Here is an 18,957-nt window from a genome sequence, read left to right as displayed (position 1 = left end):
TCCTATAACTATGCATTTGATTTTTCCTACCTAAATGCAGAACTTTACATTTATCTCTGTTGAAATGCATTTTATTAGCTGTAGCCCAACTCTCCAACCTGTCAAGATCATCCTGTATCCTTGCTCCATCTTCTACCGTATTTGCTACTCCTCCCAATTTAGTATCATCTGCAAATTTAATAAGCATCCCATTTATTCCTTCATCCAAATCATTTATAAAGATATTGAACAACACAAGAATGAAACAGATTTAAGAAACAGATTTGCCCCAGGGTTTATTGACTTCCTCCTAGGGTTGCCAGGTCCCTCTTCGTCACCGGCGGGAGGTTTTTGGGGCACAGCCTGAGGAGGGCGGGGTTTGGGAAGGGGGAAACTCCAATGCCATAGAGTCCAATTGCCAAAGCGTCCCTTTTCTCCAGGTGAAATGATTTCTATTGGCTGGAGATCAGTTGTAATATCAGGAGATCTCCAGCTACTACCTGGAGGTTGGCAACCCTACTTCCTCCTCTTGTGACAATGCAGCTTCACAACAGTTTTAGGTGAGATGGAATGACAACACACTACTGTGAGGTCACCGGCAGCCACTGGTAGCAATGTAGACCCCATCTTGGGGAGGCAATAAATAAATATGCCGACAGGATTTCCGACTGTATTGCAGGACCAGCTCATGCATTCCTGCCATCTTCTGAAAATCCTAGAAAGTGATTTAAGCTCCTTCCCCTGACCTTGGGCACGTCGAACAATTTCACCACTGCTTGACCGAGAGAACCGGTTACATATATTGGGATTGTTCACACCACATTCCTAAATGAATGCTAAGTGTAAGAACGTCTAGATGCATAGTTCACATTTCAATTCTTCACAGCAAAACCACAGGCTTTAAGTCTGTATTGTTCTGTATTTACACTTCCTGAGGCAATTCCTTGCTTGCTAGCCAAACAAGGGGAGGTTCGCTCGCAACTCTTTAGGCCTCAGCTTATCAAAAGACCTGCGTTCACACCGTTTATTTGCAAAACAGCTGAAGCTTTGAAAAGAACTCTTGCTTGACTTAGCACAATGTGTTCTGCATGTCGTCTTTTAATTAATTTGCAGTGGAACTGAGCTTTCCTGTACTTTGCTTCTAATCAAGCAAGTGCAGCTCCTAGATGGCTGACCTTAAATACCAATAACCTCATGAGGGAAACTGCAGCAAAGGTGAAACTGATCAGCAATTCTGATGAGAAGGGCAGGAAGTCCCTTCAAGGACCAGAGCACCTGCAACATTCCCAATCTTCTAACCAAGACTAGGAAAGTGCCATGAAGTCGTGGTCCTTCCCCTTGCGATCCCTCCCTATTACCCTAGTTTGCCTACATCATGATGCAACCATAGAAGGATGAACAGGCGTGTCTGGGTTTCCCAGGACTCCCTGGGAGTGTTTTGAGGGTGTGAATGTACAAAGCTCTGACACACAAGCACAGCACCGTGGCTCAGTGGTAGAGCATCTGCTTGACATGCAGAAGGTCCCAGGTTCTATCCCCAGCATCTTCAGTCAAAGGGACTAGGCAAGTAGCTGATGTGAAAGACCTCTGCCTGCCTGGAGAGATGCCGCCGGTCTGAGTAGACAATACTGACTTTGATGGACCAAAGGTCTGAATCAGTATAAGGCAGCTTCATGTGTTCATGTATTCTTGATTAGCTAGAAATGGGCATGTGACAGTCATTCATCTGTAAATCGGTTTCCAGGAGCACACTCAGCCATTATATTCAGGGCATTGCCATTTGTGGTCACAGTTGAGACTTGCCTCTACCTTTGGCCCTCTATCTTCCCTGCTACACAACTTTGATAGGTTCCACTCAACTTTTGATCTTGGCTTCTGGCTGAATAAGGGCCTCACTACACTATCCAAGACACAGAGGATGCCTTAGGGGAATTAGCCTGAGAGTGTCACCCCAGTTCAGCTGCACAGACCAGGTGTATGGTGGACTGCCAGGGATTCGCTCACATCCCTTGCTGGCTATTTTTGCATCTCATGAGTATTTGTTTCCTTTTAAGCATCCTGCCAACTAGAGGGGCTCCAAGGAATGTTAAAGAGCATGGACAACACTCGCCTTTGAATCTCCATCATTACTACAGCTAAAGCAACTTCCGTTCTATTTTTACCAGTTCAAGTCTCTGGGAATAAGACAGTGCCTTCACAAAATGTATAATGGAGCTATGCAGGGGCAAAGTAGAGGCAGCAAGCAGCAGATAGCTGAAGCCAGCAGTCTGGCTAGGCTTTAACAGGGAAAACAGGAACTAGAGGTGAAATTTCAGCCTACAGGACTATGGACAGCTCTCAGGCAGAATACTGGTATCAATCTACCTCCAGAAGAGAATAAAATTACATATGGTGGGTGCAGGCTGAGAAAACTGCCTCTGACCCACCCTCTTTGTCTGGGGCTTTGATCTGGAACCTAACACTCTTTTGACATTTCTGTCTTCACTTGGAGGGTCTATTAGCATCTTCAGTAAAGGAAGAGTAGGGAGGTGGTTCATAAGAACATAAGAAAAGCCGTGTTGGATCAGACCAAGGCCCATCAAGTCCAGCAGTCACACAGTTCACACAGTGGCCAACCAGATGCCTCTAGGAAGCCCATGAACAAGACAACTGCAGCACAAACAAGCTGACCTTAGGGGGTTCTGGCTGATCTTTGCTGTTGGTATCCAGTTCACTGTTTGAATTACCATGTGTTTGAGGGGTGTGCATGTGTGACTCTTTTCCCAGAGGATATGAAAATGCTTGGATTCTATGCCTTCCAGATCAGTGTCTAAAGTCATTATCCATGCCAAGGCTGTGGTACCTTCTGAAGAGATCAGGGGCACTTAACTGGGTGAGGTAAGGACAACTGCAGTGCAAGGAAATTGCATGGGATAAAATTTCATGAACACACTGGTAAGATGATGGCATAAGAAAAGAGCTTGGAACTTGGCTGGATCTGTGTTTGAGTCCAGCGGTGTCATTAAAAAAAAATGCAGTTAGCAACCAGAGTCTATTATATCAGGGTTGTTTCCCTCACATTCCCATTCCCAAACCACCAAGACTGTCTTGGTTTATTAGCAGGCTACGGTTTCTGTCTGTGGAATTGTGAATCCCTCCTCTCAGAATCAACAGCCTTGCTTTTTTTCATTTTTATGTAGAAACGTGTTTGGGTGTGAACAGAAAAGTGGGTTCAACCCCGCCCCCCCTCGATTTGGCAATAGGCTTCTAACTCTCTCAACTCACCCCTTGGATATGCAAACAAACCAGAGGAGGGAATGAACTAAGCCTAACTCTAGTGCAGATTCTTGCATGTGCTCAGCCAGAATTGTTAATTTAAAAACAAAATTCTATTCCACTTTATCTCAAATGAACAATACACTACAATACCTCCCCCAAAAAATCTACACTTGCTTAAATCAGTCACATGTCTTAAAAACATACCTAGTGGCAATTGAGACAACCATTTCCCCTATTCTTACACTTTTAAAAATTAGCATTGAGACTTATTTTTATGACATGACAGCCAGCACACAGAGGAAGACATTTCTGGCATGGCAATTGCATACCATGCTTTCAAAATATTTGGAAGGACACTATGACAAAGCAATGACAAAACAGTGCCTTTGTATTTATGCTTTGTGCCATTATTTATTATACTGTTCTTTGTATTCTGAACCAAGGGAGCAATTTATTCTTAACTTGATAAGATATATGTCTGTTACCAATGATCGAACTAAAACTGTTTTTGTTGTCTAATCATGATACATTTGTGACGTAAGAGTCTCCAGATTTTCAGTAGCTGAAAATTTGCTGAGGCCAATTTGGTGAACTGTAAAGGTGTAATATAATTCATCTGTTTTATGGTATCCTATCTCATCAATTTGTGTGAATGTGTTCTGATATAAATTTTCTATATTTCTTTGATATACAGAAAATTTCCTCTTGGTTTTTCACTGCTGATTACTTATTTTTGTCTTAGTTTTCACTGCTGTTGTTATGACCATAATGCTTGAAACATTTGCCGAACAATTAAATCAGGCACATATCTCGCAACATACAGCAGAACTGTCAGCGACCACATTTCAAGAGCCCAACGCTGCTGCTAGTAACCTGCAAACAGCCTTAATTTAAGAAGGCCCTTTGAACTTTTTGAAATCTAGGAAAGGTGGGAGGCCTGTGTACCTCCCTCCAGCATGGTGTCCCGCAGCAAGGGTACTGCCATGGGGATAGTACCATTTCTGGCTACCAAGAACTGCAACTCCCCAAAAGAAAGCATTATCAAGAGCAACTGCTCTGAAGACCTCAACTGGCGAGATTATACTCAATAAGGTGGTCCTTCAGTCATGTTGGTCCCAGACTGTGAAGGTCTTTAAACGGTAAGCAACAGCTTGAGTTAGGTCTGGAAACAAACAGGCAGCCAATGCAATTGTTCTAAAACTGCCTGCTATATGCACCCTGCAATCCATGCCTGTCAAATGTGTGGAAGCATTCTGTACCAACTGAAGCTTTTTTGCTCTCTCTCAGGGAAGTTAGAAGATTGCCAGCTGGGGGAGATTACTCCCCCCCCCCATTTAAATTTGGCTAGTGGAACACTCTATAGCTTATTTGACCTAATGGTTAACCCAGTCCAAGGGAAGAAGATGGTCGATAACTTTATAAAGACCAGAAAATGGACAGAAACAAGAGCAAAAGTCGAAGAAGCTGAAGACTCTTGGCTTGACTGACAGATGTTGAAGAAGGACAACTAACAAGCCAAAGGGAGGAACCAGAACCACATTAACAGAGTAGTCCTAAGCAGAGTTACACCCATTGAACGCCACTGAAATCAGCGCACCTAGAAGAGTGTAACTCTGCTTAGGACTGCACGCTAGATACTTACAAACCAGAGAAACGTGTGTGTGGTGGGGGTCTACTCTTCCTGGGCAAGCTGGGCATTCTACACACTGAACATGGCAAGGGCACAAAACCTTTTCCTTTAAAAAAAAGGGTGTGTATGGAACCTTATTATTCTTACTGTGTTTAGAACAAATGCTCTTAAAGTGCGATATTTTTATTTATTTATTCCTTTCAGCCCAATCAGCTCGCACTAAAAAAGTCATCCGTTAAAAAAATAGTGGCAAAGAGTGGAGATGTAACATTTCTGGAAATTTTGAAACCATGGTGGGCAAAATGGGGGGTGGGTGGGGGGGAAAAAGGAAATTTGGGGGGAAATGGAAATATATGCAATATTTACTGTCCTATCAAACCTAAATCAATTTTACTGATTTAACAACATAAATGAATCATTTATCACTTACTTAACATATAAAATTGCAATATTTGACATAGTTAGGGAATTTAAAGTTCTAAATGCCTTGGTTTCCTACAAGCAAGATTGTAAATATACTCAATATTTGAGAGAAAACTGCAAGCTACCTTAGCATATGTATTGGCTAGTAGTTGCCTTCTTTCTTCTGCTGCTATTGGTTATAGAGAGCTCTGTTCTCAATGCAACTGTCAGAGTTTTCCTCTTAGGCTTTGGTGCAGTTTCTGCCCCCACTTCCTTTGGATCCTTTTTCCCTCCAGCAAGGTAGGGCAACAAACAACTTTTAACCCAACCTGTGGGTATATGTGTCATTGTGGTTTGAGGAAGGGGTGGAAAGGTCAACCACAAGGGAAGAGTCAGGTCAAAAGGGCAACAGAAGGCATGCAAGAGTTGAGAAGCAATGCTCCCTTCATGACAATTGGGTATACTTCTAGGTGCGGAAACATTTATTGGATTTAGCACTCCGTATATCTACAGCATGCTCATCTTGTCTATAAAAGCATTACACTAATCCTAGAAGAGAAAACACTTCATAGGAGTTTTTCAGCACTCCCTGAAATTTCTGATTTTTCCATTAGAAAATGTGAAAAAAGCACTGGAAAAAAATGGGGAGAAATCATTTCCCCCCTGAATTTTCTCAGCTTTTCCCCCTTGACCTTCACATCTCTAGCAGGGAAGAAGGACTGAGGGAGGAGGGATTATTTATGCAATTCACTCTTGATTAAGTCCAAAGGTGGGTCTTTGAAGCTCACTTTATATCTGTGTCAGGTATATCTTGATTAAAAAAAAATAACACCAAAACACACAGACAGTATTTATGTGTGACTGGGACTGCATCATTTCTGCATTATTTCCAATCACTCCCCTGAAGACACTGTTTGCAGTACTGGGGAAAATATTTTGAGACCAGTGGGGTACCTGTATGTTTCTGCCCCCACAGAATAAGAAGTGGTTCCATGTTATATGTACTTGCACTTTGCAGAGGAAAATAATGTTGGGGGTGGTGGTGCAGGGAAGGCTAAAACATCTCTCCTACAGCATTGCAGCCCTGATGCAAATCTCTTTCTCCCCGCTGCTTTTGCCTTGGGTGGTGGGGCATGGGAAAGCCTAATCAAAGATCTTGCAGGTCACATCTATTTTGACCCTCAGAGAGGTGAGCCTTGGGTTGATGTAAGCCATGGTATAATTCAGCCTATACTGAAAGTAGCCAATGCTTGAAGTCATAAACATATAAACAGCTCTACTCCATTACAGATTTATATATTTATTTGACTGAAGACTGTCATCCAGTGTTTCACTGAGGATATGGTCACCTCCTTCTCAGCCAAATTTTGGAGCCTTACTATATTAGTTTATATGTGGGTCTCTTTGAGAACACCAAAGGAAATGAGAAAGAGCTTGTCATATTTTTTTAAATGGGACTGGCTTCCTTTAACATTTTCATCTCTCATTCTCTTATTAAAATAAGCAAAACAGCCTAATTTCTCAGCTCCACCAACTAAGATTTCTTCTCACCAATTGGTCGACCAAAACTCACAGTCCTATTTCTAGAACTGCTTTATAATATTCACAAAATTTGCCATCAAATAGCCCTGTGATTATTCCGCAGGAGTCTGTAGTCCTGCTTTAGCAGGAGGAAAACTGAGGCTAAAAGATGGCAACATTCCCAGGTCCTCATCAGCAGCCCATTATATGGGGGGAGCAAATTCTTTCCAGTTAAAACCCAGCTCAAAGCCATTAGAGCACAAAACAGGTGTTCGGTTAAAAATAAGAATCAAGAGGTAGGATCTGGTTCTGCACTGAAACAGAAGGAAGCCCAAGATGGATTGATCAAACCCACAGTGGTCATGCTTACTGTACAGGTTGAGTGTCCCTTATCCGAAAATCCGATATCCAAAATGATGCAAAATCCAAAACTTTTTGAGCGCCCATAAATGTCACGTGTGCAGGCCAGTCGCGCCAAGGGCAGGTCCTCCACGATGCCCCACATACACATTATTAAAAATATAGTATAAAATTACCCTCAGGCTGTGCATAAGGTATACATAAAACATAAATGAACTTCATGTTTAGACTTGGGTCCCATCCCCAAGATATCTCATTATGAATATGCAAATATTCCAAAATATGTAAAGATCCAAAATACGGATAAGGGATAATCAGCCTGCAGTATTTCTCTTGCTGTATTTAGAACTGTTAATTTTTGTTTTGTTTTTTAAAAAACTGAACAATATTTTCTGCATTTTTAATAGAAAAGTGTTTCATAAATTGCTAGTAACAACCAACAACTAACAAACAACAATGGGTCCCCCAAGTTGGCCCTAACTTCCCACAGTGCTTATGAGCCTCCTCTGATTCGTGAAGGGCACAGCACTGTGATGCTCTCCTGCATAAGCCTTATCGCTGCGAGCGGAAACTGCGTCTGCACATAATGGTACTCTCATAGCCTAAGGTTGCAAAGTTCATCTGGAAACCGGAGGATTAGAAAGCCCTGCGATACGACATTTAAAAACATTTGCATTTGGTGAGTCAAGACCCCTTTCACTTTCTTTTGCGCTGCTTACACTTCCAGAATCCCTCCTCAGCACATTTTCCAAAAGGACATTTCCAGATCCTCAAGCAAAACCCTTTCTTTTCAGCTTAGGTGGCCCTACCATCAAGGTAACAAGCTTACATTTTTCTCCAAGAAGTTGTTCCAAGCAGGACTCTCTTCTCAATGTGCTCTTCTGTTTAAGGTAAGCTGTCTAGCTTCCCAGGCTCAATCTGTTGTCTCATATGGGACCTTTAGGAATCACTTTGCTAAGACAAAGAGTGGAGCGGGGTGTCCCACACACCACTCTGAAAATCAGGCTCCTGAACATGGTTCCCAAGTGCTTACCAAAGAAGGGAACACTGTTCCATGGCATTAACGTGGGGCTAAGCGGATTGCAAAAACCCGGTTTAGCAGAAACAGCCTCACAAGCTGTACACTGATTCCTCAGCTCAAAATTGCTCATGTGTCGCTTGTGAGGATGGGGGCCCGGACAGGGGAGTAAGAACCCAAGTTATGTCAGGAATTTTAACTACCAGGGAAACACACTCACTTCTTTCAGACCGCAGCAAACATAACATAAAATGATCAAACCACTATTTTACTATCAAGATGACTAGAAGGGATCTGCTAGGTCATTTGCCCCCAACAATACTACGCAATATCAGATCTTAATTCCTCTCTCATAGGCCCTTCAGCCAGTCCTCAAAAACTTCCAGTGTGATCGGACTACAAAATGAGAGCCGACAGTCCCCTCTGGAACACATGAAAATGCCTTATGCTGAGTCAGACTATTCGTCTGTTGAGGTCACTACTGTCAATGTCTACTCTAACTAGCAGCGGATAGTTAGAGAGCCAGCGTGGTGTAGTGGTTAAGAGCGGTGGACTGATCTGGAAAACTGGGTTTGATGCCCCACTCCTCCACATGAAGCCAGCTGGGCGACCTTGGGCTAGTCCCAGTTCTTTCAGAACTCTCTCAGCCTCACCTACCTCACAAGGTGCCTGTTGTGGGGAGAGGAAGGGAAGGAGACTGTAAGCTGGTTTGATTTTGCTTAAAAGGGAGAGAAAGTCGGCATATAAAAACAAACTTCTTCCAGGCCTCAGGTTAAGGTCTCTCAGATCACCTGCTTCCTGACCATGCTGGGATTGGAGCTGGGACCTTCCACATGCAAACCTGATTTATACCACTGAGCCATGACCCCTCCCCCTCCATCCAGCAGTTTGTTCCACTACTGAATTAATCCTGTAGTTAGGAGGTTCTCCCTACATTTTAAGCTAGAGGTGGAAAACCTAACAGGGGCACTGTGCTTCAGGCACTAGTCCACAGGCTGAAATTGTTCAATGACCTCGCGGGCAGCAGAGATCAAGATCTTACTCACCCACGGTTAGGGGCTTCGCCGGCAGAAAGCACCTGTGCTCAAACACCATGAGTTTATAGATGGAAATGGAAGAACAAAATGCTTTTGGGAAGTTCTCCTTACAAGACTGACAAGGGGTCATTTGTTTCTCAAAAATGCACAGGTGACAACAGCAGACCTCCCAGACACGCCTGAAGGGCACACGATTCAGCAACTTTGAACATGGATCTGGTCGGTGCCTGGGTGACAGACCTCTCTGGGGAATGTTGAGGAAAAGCGGGATATAAACGCAATAAATAAATGATAATATTCTTATGAACAACGTATTTTACCACACTCCAATTTACATTCAGTAAAAACCACAGGGGAGGAGCCAATCAAGCTTGCTTTAGCAGCCAGATTTAGCTTGTGGTGAGCTATCCCTAGTGAAACCAAAAGGCACCACTTGATTTGAAGGAAAGCTGGGAGACGATCCCACCATGTACATTTCCCTTGCAAAAGGGTACCTCTAAGTTCTTCCTTAAGGCAGCACCTGCATCATCAAGGACCCCAAATAAAGCTGCTTATCCCCCATGTTCTCAAACAGTGGTGCATGACCTCCAGGAGCATGTCTACCTGAATGGGAGGATAAGACTGTGATTGAATTCTGGATGGGGTGCCAGTAAACAAGCAGCAATTTGGTATAATTCCCTCCATTGCGAGCAAGAGCTCAGTTCCCGCCCTTCAAGCTAACACCTACAGAGAGGGTTGCCAGCTCTGGGTTGGGAAATACTTGGACATTTTGGGGGAGGAGCCTGAGGAGGGCAGGGTTGGGGAAGGGACTTAAATGGAGTATAATGCCATAGAGTCCACCTTCCAAAGTGGCCATTTTCTCCAGGTGAACTGATCTCCAGGAGATCAGATATAATAGCGGCAGATCTCCAGCCACCACCTATCTACAGCAGCCAAAGGGACCTCATTACTACCTCCTGCTCCCCCATCCACTTTGATCTCACAACCTCTGCTCACCTTCATGAATGGAGTGGCTCCTTCATAATCTCATTGGCGAGACCCTCCAAATTAACCTTTCCTTTATGCCAACCCAAGATAGCCCCCTCCACTCCACTGTCACCCACATTAGCCCAAAATGGGACCCCCTTCACACAAACCAGTCTCTCACCCTGTGGATCAGGCAATGCAAGGGAGCACCACCCGTCTGACTGAAGCCATATAGGGTTTTTCGGGGGGGACTGGGTTCTTTGCTGCAACTTTTGAGTTCCACAAAGAGGGATTCTTAATGACCTGAACTAGCAGGGCACTTGACTCTAACACTGTCAAATGCTAGTTCAGCTGGGCTGCATATGGCACGATCGAGATGCCGGTGGAGGGGATGTGAATCCTGCGGCAATAATCTCCAGCATACCTTTGTTCTATTACACAGGTATATGAGCACAGCAGTGGAATGCATGCATGTGGCCATGAGTAAGGACCATTCCGTGCTCGCCTGGCAAATTGGGAGGGTATGGGTGGGGAGTAGAAAAGGTTTAGAAAAGAGGGTCACTTTTTAAAGAGTTTAGAAAATGCTGCCTTATGGAGTTATACGAGATGCTCGAAAGCATATTAGATTTGACTTGACTTGGCATATTAGATTTACGAGGCGGTACGTTTAGTCAGTCTGCTTTTTAAAACTAGTCTTTCTCTCAACTTGCCAAGTAAGGATCACCAACCTGTAGTTCCTGGGAGCATACCTGGTGCAGCTTAAAATGTTGGTGCTACTTGGACCACCCCTATATTTTATTTATTTAAAAGATTTCTGCTCCTGCCTTTCCAGCAACACGTCCAGGGCAGTTTCCTATCCTCCAACAAAGAGGCTGATGTTGGAGTGACAGACCGGTCAGTCGCTCCATATTTTCAGTTTCTTTTGGATGCATGCCGTCGAGGGACTAGCATATTAACACACAAATCAGGAAGTCCCTGATTTAAATCTCGCCTCTGCCTTGAGCAAGCTACACATGTAATACAGGGGCAACACTGACCTGCGATGCTGTAAAGGTTACAAGATATTCTAAATGAAATTGCTTTGAATGTTTTTAAAGCACTGTGTAACTAACTGTTCATCATCAGCCTGGTAATTATTAATACTAATCTGCTGCAAAAAACACACACAAAAAAACCCCTCTTCTGACTAAACGTATGGATTTTGTCTCCTCATGAGGTTAGCTCAGGTACGAGTCTCTCTCCTTTGGGTGACCTCCTTTGTGAGGACAGGCACAGAAACCTCATTTAGCTTTACTACATCATCAGTGATGTAACTATGGAAATGTCAGGAATGGCTTCTAAGACACGATATGGAACAGAAAGGAAAGAAAGATTCACGAAACCGGAAAGACACCGCTGCATCAGCTTTGAGGAAGCAATGGGATTTCGTAGTTAAAGGGTACCCTTTTATTGAGGCTGACCCAGCAGAAGAACTTGCTCAGCACTGTCCACTCTCTCCAGGGACCCAGAGCTCTTTTACTGGAAAAGAGCAAGAGTCCAGTAGCACCTTAAAGAGTAACAAAATATCTGGCAGGGTGTGAGCTTTCGTGAGTCACCGCTCACTTCTTCGGATACCCAAAGAAGTGAGCTGTGGCTCGCAAAAACTCATACCTTTTCAGAAATGTTGTTAGTCTTTAAGGGGCTACTGGTCTCTTGCTCTTTTCTACAGCTGCAAACTAACACGGCTCCCCATCGTGATCTGGAGGTAAACGTGGGGCCTGAGCCGTGCTTTTAAGTGTGATTCTGCAGTTAATGCTACCTAGATTTTGGCTGTCTAGCACAAATCGGACAGTGTGAACATTTATACCAAGAGCACTCCTTCCATCCACAGAGCCAAAATAGCCAATAAGAAAAGTGGCTAAATTGTAGCAAAACTTCAACATTAAAGGAAAACACTCCAGAATGTTGCAATAGGAAGAAGCAGAGAAACCTCAGCTGGAGAATTTTCACTACCAGTTCCTGAAGTTACCATCATCAGTGCCCTGAGTAGGTCCCACTGAAGTAGCCTTTTTGTCACACTAAAATGTCTGCTTGTTATTAGGGCTGTTGCAAATTGCCTAATAGGAGTCTCCAAATTTTAACTGCTGGGATGGGGGGCGAGGGGCACTGCTTTTTCATGCTGCTGTTGGGCTTCCAGAAACATATTAAGAGGGAATAAGAAATGGGTAAACCTGTTCTTCTCAGCAAGAACTAGGCCATCATCAGCAGTGTGAGAAGGCTAAAAGGGCAAAACAGAAGAGGGATGTTTTAAAAACATCCTTCTGGCTTTGGGGGGAGGGGGGTTGGAGAGTTAAGGATTTGTATCACACTGCCTTGCAATTTTGTCTCTGTGTCATTCCTTAGAAAAGGCAAACGAGACCACTAAGTGAGGGCAATGATAGAGGCAGGAATAGGACTGGAGAAAGCTTTCCTTCCAGAAACGACCAGTTCTGGTTGAGCTCAGATGAGGTTGGACACACTGGGTCGGCTTCCTCAGCCATTTGCCCCTATGAGCCAAGGGGACATGCGTTCAGTAATCTGTCCGTGCCATCCTCGTGATAAGACTCCCCTTGACTTTGCCACGGAGAAATAAGGAATAAAGTGCTCCAAAACGAAGCTCCACACTGCCACCAATATGGCACCCAAAGAAGCAGTAGGAATGGCAGCAGCTCACAGAATCATAGAGTTGGAAGGGGTCATACAAGTCATCTAGTCCAACCCCCCGCCCAATGCAGGAGGAGCCTAGAGCATCCCTGACAAGTGTTTGACCAGCCTCTGCTTAAAGCAGGGATGGGGAACCTTTTTTCTGCCAAGGGCCATTTGGATATTTATAATATCATTCGTGGGCCATACAAAATTATCAACTTAAAAATTAGCTTGCTATATTTGGTCAAACTTTTAGCCAAGAGGCACGACCTGAGACGGCTCCGAGTGTCTGCCATGTAGAGCGACTCGCTTTTGAGCTCTGCCATTCCCAGCTGGGCCCGAGAGATTCAGGCAGGGCAGCAAACACAAGACAGTTTGTTGGGCAGTCCTAGCAGCTCCATAGCTAATGACTCTTCTTCAAGGGGGGGGGGAAAGGTTCCTTTTCTCAACAAAACAAACTCACATCTGCCTTGAATAGAGGCTATTCCTGTCCACGGGAGGGTGTGGATCGCCAGTCTTAGATCCTTCTGAGCTAGAGATCTGCCAGGACCCACAAAGGGCCAGACCAAATGATTTCGCAGGCCTTAAACGGCCCCCAGGCCTGACATTCCCCACCCCTGGCTTAAAGTCTGCCAGTGAGGAGGAGCTCACCACCTCCCTAGGTAGCTGATTCCACTGTTGAACAACTCTTACTGTAAAATTTTCCCCCTAACATCCAGCTGGTACCTCCTCGCCCGCAATTTAAACCCATTATTGCGAGTCCTATCCTCTGCTGTCAACAGGAATAGCTCCCTGCCCTCCTCTAAGTGACAGCCCTTCAAATACTTAAAGAGAGCAATCAAGTCCCCCCTCAACCTCCTCTTCTCCAGACGAAACATTCCCAACTCCCTCAGCCTTTCCTCATAGGGCTTGGTCTCCAGGCCCCTGATCACCCTCGTCGTTCTCAGTGGGGACATGTTTGGTCAAGGGCAAATTAGGAGAAAGGAAGGTGAAGAGTACTTTTCAGGCACATAAGCACTCTGGCACAAACCCAGGGAGAGAGGGCACCTTTACCCAATACTGCCCATGCCATCAAAACAAGGAAAAAATATGGAGAAGGTCACTAGCTGTCCTACTGGAGCTGGAGCCAGGTACAGAGTGTTCTGTTAGAATCTATGAAAAGTACACATCCTGATGCCATTCCTAGAAGTTGGATAATACTATTTGGGTTGCTCGGGTTGCATGTGGACAGGTGTATATTCATCTCAGTGGAACCAAAGCAAATAGATAGAAGGAAAGTTGGCCAACAGGTTGACTGTAGACACATCTGGATCTTGCTACTAACCTGGCCAGCCTCCAATAAACCTCTTCGCACCACGGAAGGGACAGCTACTCACCTGGCATACATTGCACCTTTCCTGGGTGACTGATGCGTTCCAATTGGAAAACAGACCTGATATATAGCAACTTATGAGCAGATCCCTTAGTTTGCAATTGGAAGGGCCTTCAGTTGCCAAGTGAAAAGAAACTGCCAGGTTCTTCAGCCAGGGGAGCCAGATTTTGCTCAGAAAAACTGTTCTGGGTTATATCTGTCTCCCTGTTGAGGTGAAGAGGCTTGGTACAGAAGCTCACACCAGCTTTACCAAGCAGAATCCACCCCCCTGAGCTGACGCAACTTGTAACTCTGTCCAGTTTGACCAAATTTTAACTTTACATCAGCTGGTACAAAAATGTTGGTATGTTAATACACTACTGAATTTCCTTTTTGGGGGGAGGGGCCTTCAGCTGCCAGGTGAGAAGAGGCTGCCAGGTTCTTCAGACTGGGGAGCCAGGTTTGTGTTGAAAATGGGGCTTTTTAAAATAAATGCACCTGTAGGGATAGATGGACAAAAGCTGTACCTGGTGAACAGACAAAAGAGGGATTCCACAAAGAGAAGCCACCTAACTCAGCTACAGAACTGATGGTGGGGGTGGGGTGCATATTCTATTGCACCAGGATCAGTGCAAGGATTGCCAGGTGCCATGTGGGTAAAGGAGGAGGCTGGATGAGATTCATGGTTCTCAAAACTGGGGACAGGCAGCTGGTTTGAGAACCTCAGTTCCTTCCAACCTGTTTTTTGTGCATGTCCCGGTCAGTTTATGCTTCCTCCTATGATGTCAAAACAAGGCCACATATAGCAAACACTACCAGTGGTAAAAGAATAGAACTGGTGGTGCTTCCTTATGAGTGGTCAGCCCCATATCTGCAAGGGACTAAATGAGAAGAATTCTCTCTCTGCCTGACAAACAGTGGTAAGATTGCCATATGTGATAATATGAAGCATTGGTTGCAGACATGCAGCAGTTAAAAGCCAGCAGTAGTAAAACACCGGTGGGAGGCGGTTGTGTATTCAGCGCTCTTCCCTTCCTCCTGTTAATAGGTGAGTACTTTAGGTCACTGCATCTTCCACACGTCACAATGGTTGCAACAACTATTTAATTGCTAACATGGTACCTGATATGGTACATGTTACAGGAAAATTCCAAATTCTGGTGAAAAGTCCATAATCACATACAAATCTCAAATGCTGTCCCCCACTCCCAGAAATGAGACATCTACTCCCAACTTTAAGAGCATACACCAGTGAATGTTTACAGTTAACAGCATTCACAAGTGCCTGTCTTATGTTTTCAGATATTCACTACATTCATCTTGTATTCTGAGCATTCCTGGGTGAATTTTACCCTCTCGCCAAATTATATGCTAAAAAGGGGGAAGGGGAATCACGCACGGGAGGCAGAAATTTAGACAGAGTGGTATTTCAGAAAGAGACTGCAAATTACTGGACTGGTTGACTGTACTGACCTACATCTAAATTGGATCCATTTTTTATAACAAGCCACATAGTAGATCTCGATGCCTTGGGGTTCTCTACAAAAAAGAGAGAAAACCCAAGGCCTCTGCTTGGAGGAGGTGCCAAGCGTGTCAGCTCGAAGACCATTCTTCCATGCCATGCATCCGGGTCAACCTGCGAGTTCCGGAGGGAGCAGTTCCCCGTGCCACAGCAAAACGCGCGCACACACACACACCCGTACACCTTCTAGGATCCGTGCCAGTGGTGAGCATGAGCACCACTTTGAACTCCACTGCTTCAGCAGCGAGGGGGGGGGGGAAACCTCCATGAAGCTTTTATCCCTGCAAATTCCTTTTCCCCTTCTCATCCCACCTTTGTCTGGAGCTCACAAACAAGCCCTTTTGATGTGTTCTGAGGTGGAAGGGGGGGAGAGAGAGATGCTGTGAGGCAGACTCATGGAAACAGCAAAGGAGAAAAATCATTCAGATACCAGGCAAGACAAAAAAAAAAAAGAGAGAGAGAGAGAGAGGAGAGAGAAAAAGGGGGAGGGTTGTCCATTGTAATTTCTGGGTTGGCTTAGGATGATGTCATAATGGCAGGCAGCAAATGCAACGGCCAAACGCTGGGCACCCTGTAAATCTCTCTGCCCATGTGACCTCTAATACTGATTTGGACGAAATGCCGAAGATTTCTATCATTTTATATGTAGGAGAGCATTTCTGGTTTGTGAAGCATCATGGCCCCTCCTCCACCCATTCTGGGGATATGCTGCCGATTCCCAGCTCTGTGTGTGAGAGTGTGTGTGTGTGTGTGTTCACGCGCGTGCATGTGTGTGTGAGAGAGAGAGGGAGCGAGGAAAGGATGGGGGAGGAGGCACAGCCCTCGCTCTCTACCAGTACACACCCCTTTCGCTACTACAAAGACATCACCAGCTATCACATTTGCAATAGTACAAATGCTCCCTGATCCACTACCACCCTCCCATCCTCCACCTTTCTCACAGCCTCCCGTAAAAAAAAAAAAAAGGAAAAGGAAAATTAAAAAAAAAAACCACACACACCTTTATAGGAGTTGGCCGGTCCTTTATAGTGTCAAATGGGAACAATGCAGTTAAGCCATAAATGAATGAATGAGAATGAATGAACACAAACAGCCAGCAATTCACCATGAGAGGCAACAGTCCCTTTTCTTCACACTGGACAAATCCATCAGCGCTCATTAAAATCACCAATACCTTCAAATCAGACAGCCGATTCCCTCCCCCCACCCCGTTCTACACCCCCCTACAAACACACAGAAATTATATTTAACAAAAATGGATGCAATTTGGAACAAACCAATCACAGGGAGGGGGAAAAAATCCCCCCTTTCTCCAAAAAGCCATGTTTAAATTTCACAGAAGCTGCAAGAAATTCCAAATGCTAAGAGACATTTAAAAAAAAACAAAAAACACAAAGACAAAACATCTTGCAATATCTAGTTGCTATGCCAACAAAAAAAAAAAGGGTGTTGGGAAAGGAGAGAATTCTTGACCCCTTCCCCAGACTGACACAGTCACATCGGAACGAAGAGAAAAAGGATAGTGGGGCAAGGGGTGTGGTGGCTGCTTACCAAAGATGCTGATTTGATTGTGGCAAAGCGTTCTCGGTTCCGGTAGTGGAGGGCCTGATTCTGGACTGAGTGGGTAGGCCGCAGATCAGGCCTGCGCTCCCCGTGGCCCACCTCATCCCTTATGAATACATGATCCTGCAGAAATGGATAAAAACAAGGAGAAAGTCCAGTTGTGCTCTTTCCTCGCCGGCTGCCTCTCTTTCACCCCTCTTTTTGCACAAGCCCTGCTGTTTGAAATGCATAGTTTGGCTCTCTGCTTAGTCCCTGCAGCTCCCACGGTACAAAATGAATAAGCAACACATTGCAGGCTTCAGTTAGGAATGTCAGCTGATCGCTAGTGGGATGCCTTCTGAATCCCTGGCAGAATTTTTTTTTAACCTCCAGAAATTACATATGTACAAAAAAGAGAATCAAAAACACAAAGCACCGCAGAGCAGGCACGGTCCTCAGAAGGGCTTGCTTAAAACACTGCACCCAAATAATCCCTTTAAAAACATGGTTTCCATGGCTAGCAAGGATGCTGCTGCTGCTGCTGCTGCTCCCTTTGAACACAGAAGCAAGGATCTGCCACATTCCCTTTTCCAGCCTGGCTTTTCCTCTGGACTTGCTATCTCTTCTGGAGAAGAAGCATTTCTGCTTAAATAGATGCAGGTTGGAGGAGACCAGCCTCTCTGTCTTGTGCTGGAAAGACTCTGACCACTCAGGGATCCTGCTTTCTAGTCATGATCGTGCACGGTTCTAGCATTTTCTCTCCATAGCCTTGGAAAGGATTTTTTTTTTTACATTTAAAGAGACAGAGCACCGTTTAATAAAAATGATATTTGCCAAGTTTTTCTTCTCTCGGATGGTCCAGAGCTTCAGAAAACAGTGAGTGGACAGTAGCAAACCCCACATATTTAAATGCCACATATATTCAAACGTTTTAAAAGACTTAATGGGCCACATGAGAGCTTGCATTCTTTGTTGTACAGAGTCCAGAGCTTGGATCGGGGGCAGGTGTTTGCATTGTAACCCACCTATGGGCACACTGGATGTCTGTGAGCACTGCTAGCCTCAGTTGCTCATCTGCACAATGGGAACATACACAGCCACTGAGCTGCTTCAGGATGCTAACGCTAACAATACATACTGATAACGCAGATAATAAACGATCTGGTTAATACTACATGAACTGCTTAAATAATCCACTTTAAAGTGGGGGTTCTGGTTCTTTAGATTCAGACTGCTAGCATCTAAACTGGGGCAGCTCAAACAACCATGGGCAGGAACAAAGAACACTGGATGGCAAGAAGGGTAAAATGCAGTCTAGGACCACAAGATATAAGATGACCCCTGCTTAACTAGACTGAGGGAGCATCTAGCCTGATGTCCAGTTTCCAGCAATGGCCAGCCAGACGCCCTTGGGAGGTCCACAATCAGACAACACCCTGCTTTGTGCTCTGCCATGGAAGCTTGCTGGGTGACCTTGGGCCCATCACACACCCTCAGCCTAACCTACCTCACAGGACTCTTGGTTGTTATGATAAGGAGGGGAGAATAATGTGATTCCCATTAGGAGAAACGCAGGGTACAAATAAGCATAAAAAATAAGAAGGCAGAATGCAAAGCAGCCTCACAATTCCACTGTTACTACAATGTCACAAGGAAGTTGCGTGGGACCCGTAGTGCACACAAGTAGCAGGCAACGGGTGCAAGAAC

General features: G+C 44.8%; 1 protein-coding gene across 1 annotated transcript in view; it reads right to left on the bottom strand.

Moving 5' to 3' along the window:
• The window catches only part of TAOK3 (TAO kinase 3), an 81,626-nt gene that overhangs the window by 20,322 nt on the left and 42,347 nt on the right, over nt 1-18,957 (bottom strand). The window contains exon 13 of the mRNA XM_056859295.1: nt 17,260-17,394. Coding sequence (XP_056715273.1) covers nt 17,260-17,394 — 135 coding nt within the window. The remainder of the gene's footprint in view (nt 1-17,259; nt 17,395-18,957) is intronic.

This window comes from Euleptes europaea, chromosome 13 (assembly GCF_029931775.1).
Source record: "Euleptes europaea isolate rEulEur1 chromosome 13, rEulEur1.hap1, whole genome shotgun sequence".
In the NCBI taxonomy this organism is placed as follows: domain Eukaryota; kingdom Metazoa; phylum Chordata; class Lepidosauria; order Squamata; family Sphaerodactylidae; genus Euleptes; species Euleptes europaea.
This window is presented reverse-complemented; position numbering and strand designations above follow the sequence as displayed.